General features: G+C 40.6%; 1 protein-coding gene across 2 annotated transcripts in view; it reads right to left on the reverse strand.

Annotated features, from left to right (window-relative positions):
• Nucleotides 1-7,006: 7,006 nt before the first annotated feature.
• RDX (radixin) overlaps nt 7,007-23,789 on the reverse strand; it is a 45,293-nt gene continuing 28,510 nt past the window's right edge. The window contains exons 9-15 of one of the 2 annotated variants that reach the window (XM_033051324.1): nt 23,057-23,220; nt 22,301-22,431; nt 20,073-20,233; nt 19,065-19,157; nt 17,983-18,225; nt 16,832-16,992; nt 7,007-7,699 (exon numbers count right to left, since the gene is read on the reverse strand). In XM_033051324.1, coding sequence (XP_032907215.1) covers nt 7,663-7,699; nt 16,832-16,992; nt 17,983-18,225; nt 19,065-19,157; nt 20,073-20,233; nt 22,301-22,431; nt 23,057-23,220 — 990 coding nt within the window. In that variant the 3' untranslated portion in view covers nt 7,007-7,662. Of the gene's footprint in view, nt 7,700-14,553; nt 16,993-17,982; nt 18,226-19,064; nt 19,158-20,072; nt 20,234-22,300; nt 22,432-23,056; nt 23,221-23,789 lie in introns of those variants that run through there. The other variant, XM_033051325.1, reaches the window with a different exon arrangement.

The raw sequence follows: 23,789 nt of genomic DNA on the forward strand, positions 1-23,789 counted from the left end.
GGACATTAAGGCATTGACCACAAACACCTGGCTGCATCATTCCAGGCAATTCCTTATCCCCTGATCAGTCCAGCCACCAAATACACATCTCTCTAATTGAGAGAGAAGGGTGTCATGTGGGACCATACATAAATATGTCATTATAGATTATCGGTTCATTTTTAATGTAGTAATTTGTATTTAATAGGCTCTTTCCCTTCATTCTGCTTATCAAGAAAAAAGCCTCTGGGGTTAAAAAGACACATCAGTCATTTAGAGTTGCAAATTTTGGATTTAGACATTGTGCCAGTGGACCTGGTCTCCTCTTGTGTACTGCTACCTTTGCTATTTACTTGTCTTCCATTGCATAATTTTTGTGGCCTAGCTCTGTATACTGCAGGGGTAAATAGAACAGAACAGAATTTAGAATAGAATAATTATGAACTATTTTAGTGAGTGCAAAGATTCAGAAGAAGGTGCTAAAAACTGTGGTAAAGTGAGTCTTCAAAATACATGGAGTTGTTGAGTTGTAATTTCTCCAAATTGCATTTGCCTGGCTAGGCCTGGCAGTCCCAGCTTGCTGGGACCCTTTTACTTTGCTCTCCAGCTGTGGGCACAGGAGCATCCTGACAGCACTGCAATGAGGAATGAAGTGGGGTGACATGAATACAGATAAAATGAATAGTTATCCTAAAAAAAGAAGGAACAACATAGTATTGTTTTTCATTTGTTGTGACTACTCTCAGTTTTCTCAATGCAAATGTTTTGCACAGCTGTGAAGGTGCCATTCCACTGCACCCAGCCTGAGTGCATCATCCCACAGCCACTGGAGTGAGACACCAAGGTCCTTCCCCAGCAGGTTGATGGAAGCACTGCAGCAGTGCACCTCTGGGAATGCTGATCTCCAGACTCATGGTGGTCACAAACCAGACCCATCACTACAGCTGCAGAGTGAAGAAGTGATGGGAAGCTGCGTGTGTAATGCCAGGGGTGGGAAGGACTTCCCTGGCTCCCTGGAGGAGGTGGCCCAGCCCAGGAGATAGCACTGATACCCTGCTTGGCTGGTGGTGGCTCCTCTGCAAGCTCTGGTGTGAGGCTGCTTGGCCTCTAACAGACCAGTCAGTGTTTGCATTGCATTTTTCTGATCTGCTGCTGGACACTGAGCACCGCTGTTGCCTTTTTGTCAGAATTCAGGCTGGGGCAGTACCGGCCCAGGTGTTCCCATTGCCTCCAGCTCAGCTGAGCCCTTATATTCTCCACATAGGAATACATTTTTTTTTCTGAATTATGCTGTTTGAATTGTCATAGCTACTTTTCCTTAACTCAGTGCTTGGAGCTTCAGCAGAAAGAAATCTGAGAGAACGATGCACCTCTCTGGTGGAAAGAAATGGATCGATGGTCCAAGTGAGGTTTCCTTGGCTGCTGATCTGCGCAGCCCAGAGCTGCTGGTTCCTTTGGCTAGGTGCTTGAAGTGTCTAAAGCATTCTTGTTTTGCTCTGCATGATGGATCCAGAAACCTTCTATTTGCAGTAGATGAGAAAATCAAATAACATCTCCTGCGTACTTTCCTTTACTATTTTTAAAAGTCCTATTATTCACCTGGCAAGAAAATGCAGTATCAGAGGGCAAAAATCCCTCAAATCACAAGTAAAGGAAGGGTTCACTTTATAGGCCCAGGGCTGTGAATCACTTCTGCTGCATTTCCAGGCTGAGCACAGCTGTCCCAAGGCCCTACAACTCTCATGATGCTCTGTCCTGCTCCACTTGCTCTGCAGTCTCCACTTCAGCAAGTTGTGTTGCTTTCCCTACAAGTCCCTATTCTCTCCAAGGCATTGTTTAGGGCAAAAGCAAAGGAAAAACCATATCATCAATTTCAGATGCAGAAGAAACTGATGGTGTTGCTGACACTGTGCTGTTCCAAAGCTCAGAGCTGTGACTCCTGAGAGCGGAAGAGCAGATGGTGGGGTTGGGTGGGTGACCAACCACAGCCAGCAGCTCATTGTGCCTGCAAAGGGCGAGAGGTAACAGGGCCTGGGGCATGTCCAGAGCTTGGACTGTAAGACCAGTACAAGATGGAATGAGCAGATTATAACCTTTTTCTGTGACTAAGTTGTCTGGCACACTGAAGTTATTTTCTAAAAAATAGCTGCCACTTCCCTGGTGGCATTGTTCACTTCCCTGACTCTCAACTGCAGGATTCTCCAGCTCTTGAGCTGTGGAATGCTGGGTGACCATCGTGCTCCTCTCTCCTGCAAGGGGGCCAAGCACCCCCAGAGCCCAGCTTCCAGCCACAGGTGGTTGTAAAGATCCACCCACTCCGTTCCACACTGGGTGCTCGCCAGCAGCAGTGTTAAACATTGAGGGAAGGGCAGTGGAAGTGCTGTGGCTGATCTTGACCAATGGACTGCTTTAAACATCTGTATTCCAGCTGTAACTCTTGTCTTCAGTGAGACCTCACAGCCACTACCACACTTACTTCCTTCCTCATTTTTGAAGAAACTGGTGTGCTGGATAATTAAGAGTTATAAAGCCACAATTGTGATTTGCCATGTCCCTAAACATGCTGGTTTCTTCTCGGATGAGTTGCTGGCACGGGTTGGATTTCAGATTTTAGATTGCTTCAAGAATGCCAAATACAGCCTTTTTTCTTTTTTTTTTCTCAAAACATTAAGCTGCTGGTGTTTGTATAATCTGGTTTAGTCTCTTTGGATGGGGCTCCTACCATCACCTGAGGCTTCTCCTCTGTAGCTCTGCTTTCTCCCTTGGGGTGATCAAGGACCGTGAGTTTCACCAATTCGGTCAGTTTTTTAAATTCCGTGAGATCTGCCTACCTCACCTGCAGGGCAGGCCTGGAGCCCCTGTCACCAGTTCACAAATCTCTCTTGCAAAAGCTTTAACAAAATATCTGTGAGCCTGGCAGTCATCACAGCAGCTGCTGATGCAGGTTGAAATGTTGTGACACTGGAGATAAAAGGGCTCTGTCACTCATCCTGGAGCTGAAACCTGAACTTGACAACCTGCTTGACCTTGTCTGGAGAAGCTGAGGAGAGGCTGCTGCACACACACAGAGGGATGCTCCCTGTGAGACCATTTCCAAGCAGGACAAAGTGGCACTTGGGCTGCTCTGGGCAGCATCCTCCAGCCTCATGGGATCTTTGAGCTCATTCTGTGCTGAAGAAATGGAAGGGACATTTAGAGATTGTGTGTTCTGGTGCATAAACTGCCCCTTTTGCTGTAACTGTAAAGAAAAAGCTGGCACAGAGCTGGGCACATTATGAGCACATGCATTAAATCATCCTGCTCCTCAGTGTCACAGCAGAGGATCTGTGTTCAGTAACCTCAGCACCCGCTCTTGGGACACCTGGTGTGGCACAGCCAGCAGCACAAGTGCTGAAAAATGGTTGAAGCTGCCTCCACCAAACAGCTTTGTCACACATCCTGTTTCACTCAGCCTTCCCAGCAGGCTTCCACAGTGTTACCAGCACAGGAAGGAGCTGCTGCCCTGCATTTCCCTGCCCATCCCTGGAGACACGTCTAACCCACAAGCCTGTTCAAGGAGAGCTTGGGAGAAACATCATGCTGAGGAAGATCTGCATAAATCCAGCTTTTAGAAGACCCAGGAGATCAGTCCTCTGGGAGTTCTGGAGGGTGGGACAGGGGTGTCCCACTCGCAGCATGGCCAGTGTGCTGGGATACACGTGAGCACTCGGTGGCAGTGGTGCAGAGGGTTCTGGTGCCACTCCATCTGATGGTCTCCATAGCAACAGTCGGGCTTTTTCTTTCCCAGCCAAACTGCCAGGAGCAGCAGGTAGATATGACGGAAATTCAACGCTGCTATTAATTTACATGAGCTGGGTGAAGCGTAAGCAAGAGGAGTGTGGGGGATAAGGAGCTGGCAGTGTTCTCCAGGCAGGTTCCTTACGCCAGCCAGGCTCACCTTACAGAGATCCCCAGCTGCACCTGGAACCAGAGCTGCAGCAGTGGTTTGGGTGACTCAACATCCCAGCCCTTGGGAAGCTGCTTGAAAGGGGGGAAATTGCATTGGGGTCTGGCCAGGGTGCCTGGGAGAAGGAATTTTTTTGGTTTAATCCAGCTCTACAAAGCTTTCAGGCATGAACAAATCTGGATTTTTACTTATGGTTTACCAATTTCAGGAATAGAAAGTCTATTTTCCCTGGTGAGGGGAAAAAAGTGAACTGAATTCAGTTCAGAACTGCCTGTCTCAGGCAGTGTTTTGCTACCTGCTCTCCCACTGCAGCCACCTGCAGCAGTTGTTGGGGACTCTGGCATGAGTCACATGTTTGCAGAGTGCCTATAACCACAGACCTGCTGGGGCTCAAACCCACTTAAACATTTCAGGTTTTTTGGGAGGTGCAGACCATGGTGATCCTCAGTACTGCCCCAGTGTTCTGCCCTGGTTGTGGTCACGATGGGAAGGAGAGGCAGATGGTTCAGGAACTGCAGAGAGGGATGATGTTATGTTTGTTTGTTTGTTTGTTTAGTACCTGATTACATGAGCTTCCCTTGGTTCCTCTGCGACAAAGTGATTTAATTAATGCTGAAACTCTGCGTACACAGGATGCGGCAAAGCTGTTCACAGTTGGCATGGGCTACATCTATAGAATTATTTCAGAAAAAGGAAAACGTCATCATGATAAAAATGGAAAGTGTTAGTGTGCCATGTGCTGCCAGGAAATGGGGCTGCTACCCTATTCTAAACCTGGAACAGACTTCTAATGAAAGTTAACTTGTTCACCCCACCCTTTAACACTTAAAACTCATTTAATGGAATACCCGCCCCCAGCTGAGGGCCAGCAAGTGATCACTAACTCTTCAGTGCACATCAGCTACAGAAAGCCAAGCAGCAGCAGAACTTCAGTCAGACCATCACAAAAACTGGGAATAAGCCCCCAAATGGCTGCAGGTTTACAACATTGCCCTCCGCAGTCAGGGCAGTGAGGTGGCTGAGCTGCGAGAGTAGGGATGCCTGCACCCCAGTGACTGCCTGCCCACCTGGCCAGGGCCACCTGCAGCCCACCTGGCCCCAAACCCACACCCTGCTGCAGGCACAGATGCAAAGAGCACTGGTGAATTTAGAGGAAAGACCCAGGATGAACTGCAAGGAGAAGCAAAGCTGCTGGCTGGCCATCAAGTGTGGAAACAGCATGGAGGAGAGAGGGACAAGGAAGGACACCACTATTTCAAGTAGCAGTCAAGTTGCTTCCTGCCTTACAGACCAGGCACTGCTCTTGGACACCAGCCATTCAAAGGCACAATTGAATTCACTCTCTCCTTCCTTGCAGGATAGCATTTTTCATCATACAACTCTGCTACAACATTTCAGACAGACCTTTACCTAGAGGTAAATTCCAATCTGCAATTCCAACATCACCATCACCAGGGCAAAATCCTGACTGCCGTGGAGGTGTCCGAGAAACCCCCTGGGTCTGACCAGAGGCAGGACCTCGCCCCCCTCCCCTTATCCCCAGGGCAGACTGCGACCATTTCGGCTCTCCCAAGTGGTCGCTGCAGAAGAGCAAGTGCTGTTCCCAGCCTGGGTCCTCCAGCAGCTGCCAGGACAGAGCTGCCACCCCTTCCCAAACCAGCTCCTGCTGGCAGCAGGTGTGAACCTGCATGTAACAGCTAATGAGCTGCCAATCTGACCTGTCAGAGCCACACCAGGCCAGATTGAGCAATGACACAATCAACAGTGAGAGGGAGCCCAAAGCTTTCACTATATCAGAACCTCTATTTTCTTGTTTCTGTTTTTAAACCTGGCTGCTAAGGTACATTTCATCTTGCCCAATTCCCCCTCTGCAGGACATCCACTAGAGAATTTCAACACTGATTAGAGAAGCTGAAAAGCATCCTAGGCAGCAAAGGCAGCTGGAACAGCTGTTCTTCAGGAACATTTTGTGGTGGTACTGAAGATATATTTGCATGAAAGGGTCTTAATACCTTGAACTGTTGGTACCTGAAGCATGCACAGTCCTAAAGAAGGCAGCTCCAAGCAGAAGCTATTGCAGAAACACTTGAAACACTTGGACGTAAAACTCATGGAGGCCACTGTGCCTTGGTCCGCTGAGCACCAGAACATCTCTAAGTCCCTACATGGGTCATGCAGGGAGAGGGAAGCTGAAGAAACTAGTTTAGTTAATCACTTAAGTGGTGAACAAGCCAGTCCCAAAACCCCAGTGCTGGCCTATGTGTGCAAATCAGACCCTGAAACTCCACAGCTTTGGATTTTACGTTCCTCTTGGTATCCTAAACCCAAACCTTGTCTTCCAAGGGCTGAGCCAGGGTCTTGCATCAGCTGGTGGTGTGCTGGTGTGCCAGAAAGAGGCAGGAGAAGCTTCCTTCTCGACAGCCCCTGTCTCTGCAAGGGTTTCAGCAGGAAGCTGGCCATGACCCACTGCCCATCCTACCCACCAGTCCCGAGGTGTGGGGGATGTGGCTCCAAACCCTGCCAGGATGGAGGGTCCAGGGCACACAGCCCCTCCTCCCTCAGCCAAGCTATAGAAGGTGCCTACAGGAGGCACAGCAGCAGCAGCCAGGCAGGTCGAGGTCCATGGGACACTTGCAGAGCCCCAGGGCAGCTTCCTCCTTGGGCAGTTTTTGGGCATGTGTCGGAGGTTTTGGCAGCTGCTGCTTCAGATCCAAGTCCTCTGATGGATTTACTGGCACAGTTCCCAGTGCAGAAGGCCATTGTGCAAGAAGGCACTGCAAGAAACACAAAGCTCACTCTGAAGAATATACCAAGGTTTGGTATATCCCCAGGGGATGCTAGCTGGATTTGAGAATAATTTGGGTGTCTATCTACTCAGTTAACAGCTTCCTTAATTACCAGCTGTTTTTTCCTTCAAGAGTAACCCAATAAAGCCTCTCATTGGCTTACCTGGTCATAGCACAAGACATTTACCTGGAAACTCTGCTTTGGATTGGTACCACAAAATGAATTAAAACTTCTGAGATGTGAAAGAAAATCCACTAGCACCACTGATCACCAAATGAATAATGATTCTTTGTATGAACATTAAAACCCATTTATTCAGGCTTTTGTGCAAGGTGCACAGTCCAGCAGTTATGTATACACAGTATGCACGTCCTGACAGCATACAAAAAAGGCAAGGAGTAACGGGTGCTTACACTGGGAATGTATGTACAGACATATTAAACTGGGATTTTTACATTAGAAAATTATCTGACATTGTTTAATTATCATCAAGATTATTAGAAATTGTGTAGAAAACCAATAAAACTTGGAAAGTATCTACTGTTATTTCCCTTTACCCAGGCTGGATATAAGTTAGGCTTCCCACACTATATCACTTGTGGACAAAGCCTACAGGATGCCCCAAGCAGTTTGGAGGGTCACATTACTCTAGCACATCCCATTACAAGTTAAAGATTAACACATTAGTATTATTTCCTGTTTTCCTGGAAAGAAAGCTTAAATACTTCAAATAGCTAATTTTCTCCTGGGAAAAGACAACAAAGGAAAGATTTAGAGACCATGAGAGAACCAAACAGTAATGAAATGTTTTAACAGCACTTCCTGGTCCTTCCAAAAACTCTTCACAGACCAGGCACCTAATTTAAAGCACTGTACACTGTCCAGATTTACAGAAGTGCAATAGCAGGCCTTGGCAGACCCCAGGTCTTCTGCAGATCTTTACCTTGCTCCTATCCTAAGGGTTGCAAGAGATCGTACTTTTGTAACCTGCACAGAAAGACACAGAGAGATCAAATAGATTTAGCAAAAGAATACTAAACAATAGATAGAAATATGCAGCAACATCATATGAGCCATACTTCACTCCAGTTATTCCATATTTAATTTCTGACTGAACTTTTTCTCTAAGGTGTCAGCAGAAAAAGGGAACATCAGAAACACACGATTCTTGTGGCCGAGGCACCCAGGGACACCCAGAACCCATCTTCACAGACTTTCAGCTTGAAGAGCAGGTCCAACTCTCTATGTACTCTTCTATGCCAAATTTTTGCACATAGCAGTTCAGTTTTGGTGCCAAATTTTAGCATTACAAAGAACCTAACTGACAATTCACCCAGGGAGTAATTTTAAAGGACCAATCCGCTCTTGCAGGTAAGACAAGAATGCAACACAAGTTGTGTTAAAACTGCTCCCAAAGATGGCTGAAATATAATAAAATAAAATAAAAATCTATAGGACGTATTTGTAGAACATTCAATCACAGCCAGTACGATTTCAGACATATTTTCCTTTTAGCACAGCACATGCGATTTGTTGCGCAAGCTCTGGAGCTCCGTTTATTCCATTTGTTCCTTGGCATGAGCCTTTTGGAGAAAAACTACGGACAGTATAAAGAATCTCACTCAAATTCATTTCTCTCCTAAAGTTTAAAGTTCTCTGGTGGAAATCTTTACAATGAGTCAAAACTTATTGAGTAGAGACGCATTTCAAAAAATGTATATTTTCCCTGTTCAGTTTTACAAAAAACCATTGTTGAAGTGGCTTGAAAATTGCTTTCCTTTTGGAGGACTCCCTTAAATACACTATGACTAGGCAAAGAATAACCAGTATTTTATATTCAACCTTCCTATGTGAACCTTCCTTTGTTGTGAACATTCACTCTGATTGTTTTAGAGAAAGAAACACTTCAGCTGTAAGTAGCAATATATCATAATAATCTTCAAAATTAATCAGGAAAAAGAGTAAAGAACCAGATTCTCTTTGATATTTGTAAGCATGGGGAATAAGCAGCTATTCAAAAGAAAGAAGCCTTCAATAGCTTTTTTTTTTTTTTTTTCATTTATGAGTGCAGGTACAGCATGTAACATGTAGGGACATCAAAATTCTATACCACAGCCTGTTTCCCTCACAGATCATTTTCTGGTGCAGAAAGTCAGCAAGAACTTCCAGGGCTTGGCCATAAGCAAATAAGGCATATGGTTAAGACTGGTGTTTAAAAGTCTGACAGCAACTCCTGGACATGGGTGGGGAGAAATAAAAGGTTTCTGTTAGTGAGTAAAACTGTAGGCTGGGAAGACACCACTGAAACCAGTGAAGTGTTTCCTGGTACTAAAAGGTTCCCAGGAACAGCTAGCTGGCTTTCACAGGTGGCTAAAATCAAACATGCAGATAAGTAGATTTAATTTTGAGATCAAGAACAAGACTGAACCATATTCACTCTGCCTGCTGAGATATTTTTTTTAATCATATATTAAGCATGGTTTTAAAAAGTCTCATTTTTAAAACTATTCAAAATCAAAGTTCCCATAGCAACTTGTACATTTCACTTTAATACAGCCATTACAAGGCCTGATGCCACATACTATATTAAAAATCTCCAGTTTAACAATGCTATATATACAGTTTTAATCTATATGTACATATATATACATACATGTAAATTATCAAGCTCAGTTAAACACAAACCATTATATCTTTCCCTCAGAAAATATCTTCTTCCATTAAGCTCCAGATTGGAAAGATAATATCAGTGTCATAGGCAAAACATAATTTTACAAAATTGCTGGAGAGGAAAAAAATAATTTTTATTCTTAAATTGGTGGAATAAGCAACAACAGAAGCAATTAAGGGAAACATGACTGAAGAATGCTTCAATATTTTCTTCTCCAGTACTCTTAAAATAATCCAGTGAGTGTAAATAAATTAAAAGCCACGTGAGCTTTAGAAAGTATTTTTCTATCATGAATTTAGTTTGAGAAGTCCACCTTGCCATACTTAGCTGTCTGCCTCCATTTTTTGCCTTGAGTCTAAGGTCTCATTAGTCAAAGTGCAACACATTTTTTTGCTAGGACTTCAGGCTTCAACTTACTTTCACAATGTCTTTTAACTAATAATTATGCAACATCTTCCTTCCCTGTCTTAATTTGCATTCTCATATTGAAACAAAGTTTCTTAATTGCATTGAAGCTCTCAGTGATGTAAACTGAAATCTGTTCTTCAGATTAAACAAAAGGCATGACACATTAGCAAGAAGAACAAAAAAAAAAAAAAAAAAGAAAACAATAAAACAAAGACAAGCCCAAACAAAGCAGTAAAGCAGCAAAGAGAAATGAGATGTAAGAGCCAGTTCAAAGACCAGGAGAAGCACATATGAAAGGGCCATCCCAAAGCATACAGAAGCCACTGCTAGAAAGAAGCAAGATTCCAGAATTTATTTTTCATGGCCCTCTATTAAAATGAACAGAGACAGGTATTTTTCCCCCCACATCTGCCACTGTTTTTTACAGACAGGGCAGGTTGAAGAACCATGGGATACCTGACTCCTGCTCTCAGGTATCTGTCCTTATGCTACAGAGTTCAGCTTTTACAAGAATGACCTGCAGAGAAGGTTCAAGCCAGACAGGAATATAACAATAAATAAGTTTTATTTAGGACTCCACAGGAAAAGCCGGCTATCTCATGGCTGTTTTTTTATTTTTTAATTTTTTTTAATTTTTACATCCAGGACACCTGTTGTGCAGAGAAGCAAAACTGCAGCACCATGCAATTATGCCGGACAGCTCTGCTATTTGAGCAGGAATAACCATCCTGCTCCAGTGCTTTCTCCTGCCTAGTCCAGACAGCCAGATGAGCTACACAATGAAAGCACAGAACTTCTCTCTCTCTCACATGCTCCCTTGTGCATGTGAGCAGAGCTAGGCTCAAAGCTAAACCTCATGAGTATAAAATACCATGATTCAGATTCTACATTAACACATTTGTTTTCTGACATTTTCTCCAGAAAGCTACCAACAATTATTAACTAGTCAATACAATTATTTATGCTATAAGGTGGCATATGCCATGCATGTCTGATAAGAGAACATGCACCCAAAATTAATCCAAGGACTATATTAAGAAGCAGCAGTAATAGTTCTAAGTTTGAAGATGATGAGTTCACTGGCTTTGCTGAAAACAACACTAAGATCCCAAATGCAGAAGAAGAAAGAGCTGTGTTTCCAAATGGTACGGAAAAGTACAACTGGCACTGAGCAGTGAGACATGCCGAAAACACTGTTCACAAGGGAAGAGATCCAAGAATTCAAAAGGTGAATTAAACTGAAGAAACACTATCAAGGATATGAAATAAACAGTGGAGTGCTGATTAATGGCATGAAGTTTTCTTATAGTTTTTAGATTTTTTTCTGATGTGTGAACAAGGTTGCCTGAATCTCAAACACTGAATCTGCTCACTTGGATGTAAATGAGTTTGTTCCCAGCAATAAAGGCAGCAGCAGGATTGACTCATCTGTGTATTCTGGATGTTATCTCTCAAGTTCGCTGAAGACTGAAATGCACTCGTCAGAAAAGTTTTGAGCCTCAATCTCAATGCAAATGAATCTCTTTCTGGCAACACAACTGCAATTACCATATTCACAGAGATTATTAATTAATCAGAAGTGATATTTGAATAAAAGTGTGGCTCATTGATATATTTTTAAAAATAATTTGACACAGTAGTCAACCATTCACAGCAAACTCCGTTTAGCAGAATGTTACTGAAGCCATAGAATAAGAAGTTAAATACTGTATCAAGTTTAAAGAAGAAATCGAGGGTGAATAAGAGGTGAAAGCTGAGGCTGTAGGAAGCTGTGGATACAAGATCCCACGGAGCTGAGAGTAGGCAGCGGAAGGGCTGTGGAGCGATTACTGTTTCACAGGGGCACACATGAGTTTCATGTTGCTGGAACAAACATTGGGGCAGCAGAACCCTGCCTGTGCACAGCTCCTGGCACTGCAGAAATGTGCTGGGGCAAAAATACCACACTGCAGAGGAAGTTATAACACAGAGGCCAGGCTGGGAGCACGTGGCCTTAAGAACTCCAAGACCTTTTAGTGCTGGGCAGCAGGCTTTCTAAAAGCCTTCAAATAATGGCAACTCCTCTGTAAACAAGATAGCTTAAAAGCAAACAAAGAAACAAAAAGCCCAAAAACAAATAAGCAGAAAAAGCAATGCAATTGTCCTACCTCTGAGCTTGATCTCTTTTCACCTGATCCACTTATCCAGAGCACAGGAAAACATTAACTCTTACGCACACGTGCATTAGGAACATTTGCACCAACCAGGCCGCTTCCTTCGATGTGTATTTCCATCTCCCCTCGTTTCTTCTGCTGCCTAAAGCCTACTGCTGTGAACAGAAACTCTTGACATATTATTTACAAAAGCCAATATAAACACCTTATGGAATACCAGCAATTCAAAATGCTCTGTTTCCTCCTGCTAACTTTGTCATTTCCTAAACTATGAGCTATGTGGGCATAATCTGTCTCTTCCTGAGGCACTGCTGCAAGTACTGTGGTCCCTTCTGAAGAAATTGGATAGCTTGGTGAGAAAGCCTTTTGGGCTTGGTGAGCCCACTTCATTCACATTGAACAAAACATATACATTTGATATGGCAGCAATCTCTTGGGTGGAAGGAAGAAAAAATAAAAAGCAAAGCAAAGCAAAGCTTCTTTAATAGCACTCCAAAGTGGCACTTTTTCCACTCAGACAGTAAAGCGAACACAAGTGACAAACTCCATGAATCAAAACAAAACCAGGCAACTGGCCTATGCATCTAAACTCAGCTCAATGAAATGCAAAGTACAACTTGCTCCAGAAAATCGGCTGCTAAATTTGCTAAAGAGATTATTGGTCACACACCTGCCACAGGACTGCACTGAACAGGAGTCCTCCACACAAGTAAATAAAGGAGAGAGTAAGGGAATCTAGTGCACATTTGCATTTGGGGTTTTCTGCCCTCCTTGAGCCCCTACCATCACATTAGCCCTTCAGCTTTAAGCTGCCCCTTGCTGCTGACTGGGTCCCCAAACTGGGAAAAGGAGCACCCAGAACTCCCCTGTGTGCAGTCCCATTTTGTGGGGAGGAAAGGCACTGGACTGTGCTGCTTCAGAACGGAGCAGTGGGACACGGCCCTTGGCAGGTGCCCACGGCTGCCAGCCAGAAGCATCTCCTCAGCCACCCAGGCAGCACAGCATTCCCACTGGGAAGCAGATTTTCTCCACCTAAAAACACAAGCAGCAGAATGTACCCTGAGGGGGTCAAAGAAATCACCACAGTTTGTATGCTGAGACATTGGTATGCACTAAGATTTTCTTATTTCCCAGTCAAGATAAATTAAATTATGACAACTTCTATCAGTAAATGAATTTTGCTCTTTTGTAAGGAACTTTTCTATTTTATGTTGCTATTTTTACTTCAAGTACATTTACAAACACCAGGATCAACACCTTAGCCCACTTGGATACATCATCTTTGTTAAAATCCCTGATGCCTTGGGCAGAACAACTTTTTAGATTATCCATATGTAAAGAGACATGGAAAATGCTTGCATAAAAGTTCTTCAAAAGTAAAAGGCTTTAATTATTTTAATATCTATATTTTCTTTAAATATTTAGAAAATATTTGTGATACTTCTTCTTCAGAAGTTTGAAATACCTCATTTAGTACAAACCTCATTTTTCCTCAGAGGTGCTCAAAGCAAGTAATTTGAAAAAGCCTAGAGAACATGTTTTAAGGAAAAAGCAAAATCACAGTAACGCTTTCCAAACTGTACAAGTGACAGTAAATGTAGGTTTTGACGTGTAGAATGGCCTAGTTCAAGAAGGCAGAATATCTTCCTGCACAATGAGGCATTCTGTGTAATAGTCTGTAAATAGCGGCACTATTTTGCATCCTTTTCACCTCAAGAGCATATTTTTGAAAAAACAATCTTTCAAAGCACTTACCTCCCCTTTCAAGCACAATATTGGGAAACTACATACCTATGCAGAAGCTCTCTAACAAGTGAGAAACCTCAGCAGGAAGGGCTCCAACAAGAGGGAAGTTTCAAACTAGAAATATGCACATTTACAAGTACCAAGTTTTAATTCCTCATGGCAATTCTACCCTATGGAGCAACAGAAAGGGTCACGTGCTTTGTACTAAGTGCAAGGCCAAACAAATTCAAGAATGGAATGGCACCTGAGAGGAGGTCTAATTTATGTGAGAACATTTTAGCAAGTTATTTGTACACCTATTTACATGGAACTGTTCCTGCCTTTTTCAAGTGTATTAGAGAAATTAAAAAGCCCATTAATTTGCCATTGTTTAAAACACATAACCATGCATGTGTTTGATAGCACTGTCCACTATAAGTTGCAGTAACAAAAAAAAAAAAGGACTAAAACCCAACAAACAGATCAAGGTTTTGTAATAATTGAGATATTGACCCATTAAACTAAATTTCATTTAAGCTGGGGCTAAGCAATATGTAGGCAGTGATTGAAAGTTCTTACATTACCCACAGAGCTCTTATATGGCCAAATTATCCTCCGTTCTCAAGAGAGCAAATTTGCTGTGATGATTCACATCCTGTTTTGAATCTATAAACACCAGTGCTTCCTCCTAACTGTATGTGGTAATTTCTTAAGCAAAATACCATCTATAGGGATACAATTTGATTTTTCATTTCATTCTGACCAGAGTGTGAAGCAAAAAGATGATAAAAATTTCTACACTGCTCTGGAAAAAGAGGCTATTGGAGTGTGCTCAGTAAAGCTCTCAGAAAAAAGGGCATTAAATAACAACAATGGACCTCAGAGAAATTAACTGTATCTCTTTATTGTTAACCAATGAATGTTATCCAAAATAGTAGATGTAATTGTAGCTTAATTGTACAACACAAAACATGATGCTAAAGGAAAAAGCATGTGGTAAATTACTTCACCAAGTAATCATTAGATGTAGTCTTAGTATTTCTGCACCAGTAAGTGTTCCCAACTGCAGGTGACAGCAGCTATTACCACTTTGTTCATTGTGAAAACCTGTATTACAAATGGTTGTTCCTGGTTGTTTGAATTAAAAAAAAAAACCAAAAAACAAAAAAACCCCACACAGTTTTATAAATGGATCTAATCCATTTAGCCCTACTCTACATGTTGTAGATTTATAAACAACAACCTTTACTGGTGTTTTCCCAACACTGAAACTGATGGATCAGTGTTAGTGCACACTTTTCAGGAAAAAATGAAAACTCACTGGAAGCACAGTATTTCACCTGCCATGGAAAACTGTTCAAATACTTCCAAAATTTGCTTAAGCTTCGGTGTATGAAGCCTGTGAAACAAAAACTGTTCTTAACAATGCACTGCAAGTTGAAACACCAACTTCCACCAAGCAGCATTTTGAAGCATGTGCACAGCATCTGCACATCAGTCTTCAAGGTCAAGCAGATATGTTTAGCCCCACAAATCAAAAATATATTAATGTATCTTTATTTAATTTTCATGATGTCACCCCACATAGCCAAACTTCTACTCCACAAAATAAAAAAAACAAACTTAGTCAGACTGTTCATGAGAAATTTAGACCTATTGTGCATGAAAAAAAATGTTTAATAAAATGGCAAATTTTAATAGATAAGTGTAAATTTATGTGTGCATAATATCAAATAGAAAAAAAGCTGAACCATCCTCAGAGAAACCTAGGTTCTTCCATGTTGACATTTACTGGGGTACTCTAACACAGGGAGTAACTCAAGTCCACGTTAACTGCGAAGTTATTACTAAAGTTCAATTTCTGAGCAAATTTCTCAAAAGAACAGATTTCCTTTTCAAGAGGGAAAGGACTTCATAATCTGACATCAGATACGACAATTAAAATACTAGCTTCACTGAAAACTGAAGCTACAAACACTTTTACTCCAATTCTGGGAAGTTTCATTTTGTATTTGAAACCCAAACTGACTGACACACATTCTACACCCCTCCCAGAATATAGTATACCAGTGACAGGTTACAGCTTTAAAACACACTAGATGCTTTTACAATTTTAACTCAACAGAAGGCAGTTAGACAGTATTTAGCACTATAAATCCATCATAAACTACAAAATAAAATCCTAGGAGTAAGGGCTCCTAGAAATCTTTGATGTTACTGTGTAGTGACAGTCAATTTAAACAGTTTTTTTCATGGTGTTTGAAGGACCAGTCATCATGTACATAGTAGTGAGGTAGGATACTGTCCCCTCCCTGGGACTGATGTTTTCATATGCTCCCTTGCCAGAAAGGTCCAGGTCTCCCTACTGCAAATAAAATAATTACAAGCAAATAGCACATTAAGCTTGTTTATTTTTTTCCCTCTTTGCTACATTGGAACATTTTGCACATCTAAAAGAATCACCTAGGAAAAGCAATATTACTCAAGCCTATCAGCAGCCATACGCTGCCCCACAGGTAGTGTTCCATTTAAAAGCATTTCCTGGAACTACCACCTGCCATCCAGACCTTTGTGAACAGGTAGGCAAAGAAAACCATCAATGATGACAGGACATGAAACACCAAAGAATTTCACATGAGAGGAAAAAAAACCCAAAACAAACACAAATCCCCCCAAAACAAAACAAGAAAAAAACACCCAAAACTGAAAGTGAGCAACACCAAACTCTTAATGGAGTAGCTACATTGAAAACTAATTTCAAACTTCGTACTTTAATTGTACCTATTCAGTTTAGGTACAGCTCCATTCTTCTTTCTATTTCCTATTGTTTAAGCAATATATACACTTGTCAGTCATTATATACTTCACATCTGTCTCCTAAGGGGGAAAAAAAACCCAAATAAACAATGAAATTGAAAACACAATGGGGAAAAACCTGCTATTAACATCCACACCCCTCCCCACTCAAAACCTAGGGTTAACAAACTGCCTTACTGTTGAATAGTTTCCCCTAAATTTGTCTTCTAGCCACTGCAGTCAACCTGGTATTAAGTGCTTTGGCAAAGTGGGGTGCAATCCATCAAATCTGCAAAGGCCTGCTTTTTTTTCTCTGTTGGTGGTTCAGCTTTACGAGGAACATATATGCAAAATACCAGCTCTCACATTGCTTCAAACTCATCAATACGCTGCTTTGTATTGCCTTGTCGGATTTGCCGGAGAGTCTTGTACTTATCGCGGCCTGCTTTAACATTCTCAGCATGAAGGACATCATTTTGTGTTTTCTTGGTTTCATCTCTGGCTTGAGCCAACTCTGAACTTAAAGCCTGTTGAATAAAATATTTAAATTTAAGTGCTTTGATGAATCCTTTAACAGTTCTGGAGTTTCTGATAACAACTATTCTACAACCTGGATAAAAACTTCTTGAATGCCAACCTATGGAATGTTTGTTGTACTCCTCAATAACTCAAGTTGTGAGGTCTATCAAATGCAGAAGGAAAAATAAGGAGAGCATAGGATTCTTTCCTTACATGAGTGTAAGCATCAAACTATTAAAAAAAAAAAAGCCTCATACACCATAAAATCCAAGAAGAAAGGGACCAGCAGAATAAAGCAGGAAAACCACCTTATTTTTCAATTTTTGTTTAACTAAAGACTTACCTCCCTGATCTGGTCAGCGACTGACCAAGCAAGAATACTACATGTACACACTACTAAGACAATGCTGCCAGACAAAGTAGCACCTTTCCTTTCCGTTTTCTTTCCAAATAAACATTTTGTAACCAGGAAAAGGGCTACCACTACTATAGATTATTAGGCTTTGAGGAGTAAGACACAGCCTGGGAGGAAATGCTCAACTTTCAGGGAAATAAGTAATCCAAAGTGGGTGTAATTTGAGTTTTTGCATTTGCAACACCTGTGAGTGGCTACAAACAAATACTTCCAAGCAAGCATCTGTTCATTCCACTTAATGAGTTTCAGTATTGAAAAAGGAAAGCACTGCAGAGTGCTGGAACACATGTAGAGTTCTGGAAACACATATATTATAAAATATAATTATTAGAAAACTTTACTGGCCAATGCAGCAGCATACTAACACTTTTAAGCTATAAAGCACAATCTTACATCCAATATTTCTATATATTCCACTTTCAGAACACTATGAATGATATTGGTTGGTAAACTGGTAATAAAACTAATAAATTATAAAGAAGTTGTGTCCTCGGCAGACCATAACATCAGTGAACTTTCTTACAAAAGAAGGGTGAAAACACAAAGCCTGAACTGCATTGATACAACTATGAATCTTCATTACCTGGAGCTGTTTCTTAACACGTTCATTTTTCTGTGTTTCTGTTACCCGCTCTTCCTCACTCCTGTGATTCATGACACCATCAGAAGACAGTTCTGCACTGGCTTCAGCATTGTTCTCATCATGTTCATCGTGCTCATTCTCTGTTGGAGGAATAACTGGTGGGGGTGGAGGTGGAGGAGGAGTAGACATCACAGATTTTAATTCTTCTTTGGTCTTTTCCAAGTCCTCTTGGGCTGCAAAAGCCTGAATACAGTAAACAGTACTTAGCATCTTTTAAAATGATTTATCAAGAGTCAGAAAAATAAAAAAAAAACATTTGAGATGTTCTCAAGACACATTAAACTGTTCTTTATAAGTGACATGACTAGCTTACACACTGAAAATTGTCAAAGACAGAGTAAAAACCAGATATAGCTCAAAATACGCTGTACTAGGATCCAGCTATTTACAGCAGTAGACAAGAGAAAAGTGAAGGAATAGGGCAATAATACCGATTGCTTTCCACCTTTCCTAGCCTCTTGAATTTCAAGGCTCAGGGATTTCCCACATCAAAGGTGATGTCTTCAAATTGCATACTTAACCAGAACTTATGACAATTTGTTCAAAACCTTTTGGAATCCATGCACAGTAACTATTCACATTCCATAGCTAATTATAGATTTTATGAAGAAATACTACTTTGCTTTAAATTTTTGTCCAGCTGCATTTCACATGCCTTTGTTAAACTGTTTTGGTTCATCTTTCCATCAATGATTTCATACACCTCCCTCCTGAGGCGTTTTCCTCTCTAACACAAAGCTCCAATCTATTTCATCATCACACAAAAGGAAGCCATTTCTAATCTTTGACCATCCCTTTGTGATGACAATTTCCCCCGCTTCATGACTACGTAATACCAAGAAATGAGTTAAACAGAAGCATAGGCTGGCTTCAGTAGACTGGAGGACAAAAACCTTTAAGAAAGGTTTTTCTGAAGCCTAAGGGAAAGCGAGATTTGACTCCATGGAATTCTAGTGAGATTTCCGCACTCATTTCCCTTAGTTTCTTTGAAGTTCTGACTTCATATAGAATGGGTTCATTACTTTGTGCTGCCATTCTGAAGCTTCCTCTTCTTTCTTTTTCTTGGCCTCCTCTAGAAGTGCAATCTTGGCTGTGAATTCAGCAATTTCTGCTGCCTGAAACAAACAAAAGAACAAAGTAGAAGTTTTAGTTTGGTATCAGTCTAGCTTTGCAGTGGAAGAAAGCAGAGCCTTTTGCTATGATCCAACTTGAAAAGAGTTAGTTACCATCCATCACTTCTCTGTAAAAAATAGAAATTTTAAGCATACATGACAGAGGGAATGAATCAGAGTACGCTTGGCTAATGGAAGTAAGTCCAGAAAAAAAATATTTATCTTCTGCACTTCCAAAGCTTGCTGAGAAACAGAAAGCTGTTGTTACAAACTAGCATTTCATTGTTTCAGTCTAATACAACTTCAATGGTCCCACCATTAAGATTATGGTTCTGGATCCTAATCTCAGTACTACTGAGATAAATCAGAATTATATGCTAACTTTACAAAAGATCAAAAGCTCATTTACAGTTGAGAAATAATTTCTTCTATTTTCATGCCTTTCTTGATTATTATGCACAAATCTTAAATTAGAAGTAATCTGACACAGAATGTGAGAAAGCAACAAAAATACCCCAACAAACCCCAATGTCAACAACTTCCCCCCACCACCATCAAGTTTCAGAACAGACCTGCCTCAGAGAACAGGCTTCCCAGTGGGCTGCAGAAGGAAGCTACTCTTGTTCTCAGCTGGATAAGCCTGAGACTATTAGAAAGAGAACGTAATGAGTGTTGCCAGTCTGAAAGGTGGCTGTCATCTTTTAATCTCCTACAGATCCAGAGTTTTACTTTTGTCTTGCAAAGTAGTCACAAGTCTAATGCAGTTTTCTAAAACAGTTCCCACAACATTCTCTAACAGTATCTCAAGTACTGCTGTGTTTCGATGTACTTCTTCATTTGACACAAACAAGGGTAAAGGCTAAATCTTCAACTGTCTTTTCCCAATTTGAACCTTATTTTAACCCCAAAGTTTCTTACTAGCTGCTCCTGGTTCTTCATTTGGTCAGCTGCCTGCTTGGCTAGAGCAGCTTTGGCTACTTCAGCTGCTCGACGCTCTTTTTCCAGACGTTCTGCTTCCTCTTTCGCACGCTTCCGTTCTTGATCCAGTTCTAGAGCTCTTCGAGTCTGTTCCTCTAGCTCTGCCAAGAAGAAAGTTTGCAGACAAAGTATCACTACCTAGCTCTTCCTCATATGTATCACAGATACCAGCTGTAATATGACCAAAATGAAGCAGCCTAGAACACTAACCAAGACTTACAAGAGTGCCTCAAGCTAAGAAAAGTTGTTGAGCACATTAGTCAGAGCTCTGTTCCATGTCTGGTTTCCCCCCCAAATTTAAGACATTCTTTGAATATACTTCATCTCACCTGACATTTCTGACAGCCTAGCATTTCAGAAGTGTCACCTTGCTGATAAAACTAAACATCCAAATGCACATGCTCCTACTGAGAGGCTATTTTATGTATATTTATGTACACTAAATCAAGAGAGCAAACAAATTCTTCTTTATTGAAATGCCTGACAGATTCTTTAATTGCAGCTGAAAATTTAGGCACATAACTCCAGCAAAATGACTTAAGACCCACTGGAAGGGTAAGCAAAATTCTTTGCACATCAGCAGAGGAAAATTTTAAATCAAGGGAGAGATAGCTGCCCAGCTGCCTGCATAGTAAAATATTGAAATCTAAAGGGCAGAACCTTAGTGAAATAGGAAGAAGTAATAATCTAGGAGTACTGCAAGGTTAGGTTTGCACAAAATTATTCTCTTCCTCTGATGAGAAAAAATAGGTGACTATGAAAAAAGTCTTTCTAAAGCTCTTTGTTGGTTTTAATAATAAAATTTCCGCTATGTTCTTTGCTAGGCACAGTTATCAACCAAAAATCCCCAAAAAACCTAAACAATTGCTCATGTTTTCCAGCAGTCCATCTGCCTTTACCATAAGCTTTAATACTATAAAAGCACCTCCCCAGGTAAGGTGACACTTGTTTCATCTTTGCACTTGTAGTTTTAAGTAGTAGTAATGTAACCATTATCCTTTAGTTGGTTTCCCAGGCCTACTACTACTTCAGTTAAAAAATGAATATGGGGTTCTACAAATGCAGTACCTAGAAATAAAGTAAAAGACAAAACTATTTAAAAACACTACTCAAGCAAATCCTCTGATGAAGATGAAGAACATGAAACCATCACAGACCATTTATATACTTTTCCATGTGTGCATAGAAGGCTAAAAAAGACCAGCAACACATTAACATTGTGTATTGCATCAGAAATTAGGCTATATTGCTCGGAAAGTTATGGGAAAATGTGTATTATCAAACCTCCAGAATCACCCTGACATTGTTTTGACCTGGGTGAAATAGCTCTCCCTAAATAATACCACGGCACAGTTGGTGTGTTACCTGTCTGGATGTGTCCAGCCTGTTCTGCATAGAAAGACTGAAAAATGCAGGGGTAGAGCTCAAGAGCAGTGCCAGGCACATGTAACTTATTTGCACAGAGTTAATCACTGATTCTCTTTATGATGCTTGAAGCCAAGAGTTAAGAAAAGAAAGGAGCAACAAAATTTTCATGAATGTGAACTAAACCTGAAGTTGGGAAAAAAAAAAAAAAGCATGGAGAGGAGGGACTGGGAAGTCATGGAGGCAGGGACTCCACAAGGTGATTAAACACAAAAATCTGATCTGTGGTGAAACTATGTTTTATCACTCATGACTGACAAGACTTTAATTTTCAATTTCTCAAATTTTACAAAGGAATAGGAAATGAGAAAGGAACAAGGAATTTCTAAATTAAAAGCCAAATCTAAAAAATCCTAGAGAAAGTACTTGGAATCATTCCCTCTAATTTCCCTGCTCCCCTCAACTCCAGGTGTTCAGCACCTTAAGCATTTCATAAGTCTGGGTTGAACTGTGTATATGCATTAATTTTCTTTTTACTAAATCAAAACTTTTGCTATATTAGAAATTTGTTTTATATTAAAAAGATACAGACAAAAGCATGCACACCATCATTTAAACACTGAAAAAGAACATCTCTCATATCAAATAAAACCCACTAAATTCTTGTCACTATTAGTAAAATAAACTTAGCTCCACAACCCTCACAAGCAACAAAACACACTGACATACAAAAAGAATCATGGAACTGAACTACCCAGCTGAACTAAACACTGTCACCAGATTTAAGAAATCTATGACCTCACCTTTCTGAGCTTTCATTGTTTGCTCCTCAATTTGTCTTAAGCGCTCCATTAATTCTTCCTTTTCACGCTCTATTCTTTCCTTTTCCTTTTCTGCTATCTCCCTTTTTTTCTTCTCATTTTCTAATTGTGCCCTGAAAAAAATAGTAAAAAGGTTTGGTTTTTTTTTTAACTCTCCAACATATTAAATGCTACTCTTTGGATGCAGGTAGCCAATTTTTCAGTTTACTAAGCTAGCCGGGAAGGACAATTTTAAATGTTTTCTAACTCAGTTTCTGCTTCAAAACACTGTAGAGAAAAACAATTTATGAACAGAACCGACAATCAACCTTGGTTATGGTTCAGCCAGGCAAATTCACAATTATATCTGCATTTTAGGCATGATGTTTCATCTGGGTTAGAAATGGCAACAGTATATTTTAAATACACAAAAGGTAAGCCAAGACATTCTTCAAGGAACTTGCTTTAAGTGTTCACCCGGAAAGTAAAAAATTCTCAAAGAATCAAGCAACAGAGAGGTAAGGCTTGCACAAAATACATAACAGGGAACAACAGTACAGCTACTATTACTGTGCTGAAAGCTCAAAAAAGAAAACGTTTTTATATTAAGACAGGGGTGCCGTGCCAATTCACAAACCTGCTTACATAGCGCAGAAAGAAAAGAAGCTCTCTCTTTTCTAGAATTCTAAGATATACGATATTCTATGACTTCTTAAAAAGGCAGAATTTTTTCCTGTTTCATGGAAGTTTGTTAATTACCTTTCCAATTGTTTCTGATGTTTCTCTTCTCTAGCTTGGGCCTTCATCTGCTGCACTTCAATTGTATCAGGTTTCCTCCTCCTCATGTACAATTCATGATTTCCCATACACAGTGCCAAAATTCGCTTGTTAATTCTCAGACGGGGTGCATAAAAAACAAAATCCTAGGAAAAAAGTAATTCCAGTATATCCATTAACCTTAAAAAAAAATCCACTTATGACAAGATTCAAAGCATTACTGCACTCTGGCATCGGTTAAATGAACACTTACAGGTATTTTGATATTTTAATCAAGCAAACACCATAATCTATAAATCTAGTTACTTTCAGAAACTTGTAAGATCAATTCAAAATTGCACCTGGAATACTCCAAAATTAGATGGTTTATATAAAATTATTTAAAACTTGAAAAAGTGAAACTATTCTCTATTCTAAAGTCATTTGACCTAGAAAGTCTCATGAAATGTGCTGTTGTAAAAAAAAAAAAAGAAAAAAAGAAAAACAGAGAAGGAAAGAAGTAGAGAATTTAGCATCTTATGCTGTCTTTTCAACACATTACAAAATATTTTTTGACTTAAAGCTCCCCAACAATTTAGGGGTATCAAACAGAATGATAAGAGAGAAAATAAACATACCATATTTCAAAATGAATGTCTTCTTTTGATTACTGACTATTCTATCAGTAAAAGTAATAAATGACACCAATATTTACTCATGTCTTAATGCCAGAGCA

The sequence above is a fragment of the Catharus ustulatus genome, chromosome 2 (assembly GCF_009819885.2).
Source record: "Catharus ustulatus isolate bCatUst1 chromosome 2, bCatUst1.pri.v2, whole genome shotgun sequence".
Lineage (NCBI taxonomy): Eukaryota > Metazoa > Chordata > Aves > Passeriformes > Turdidae > Catharus > Catharus ustulatus.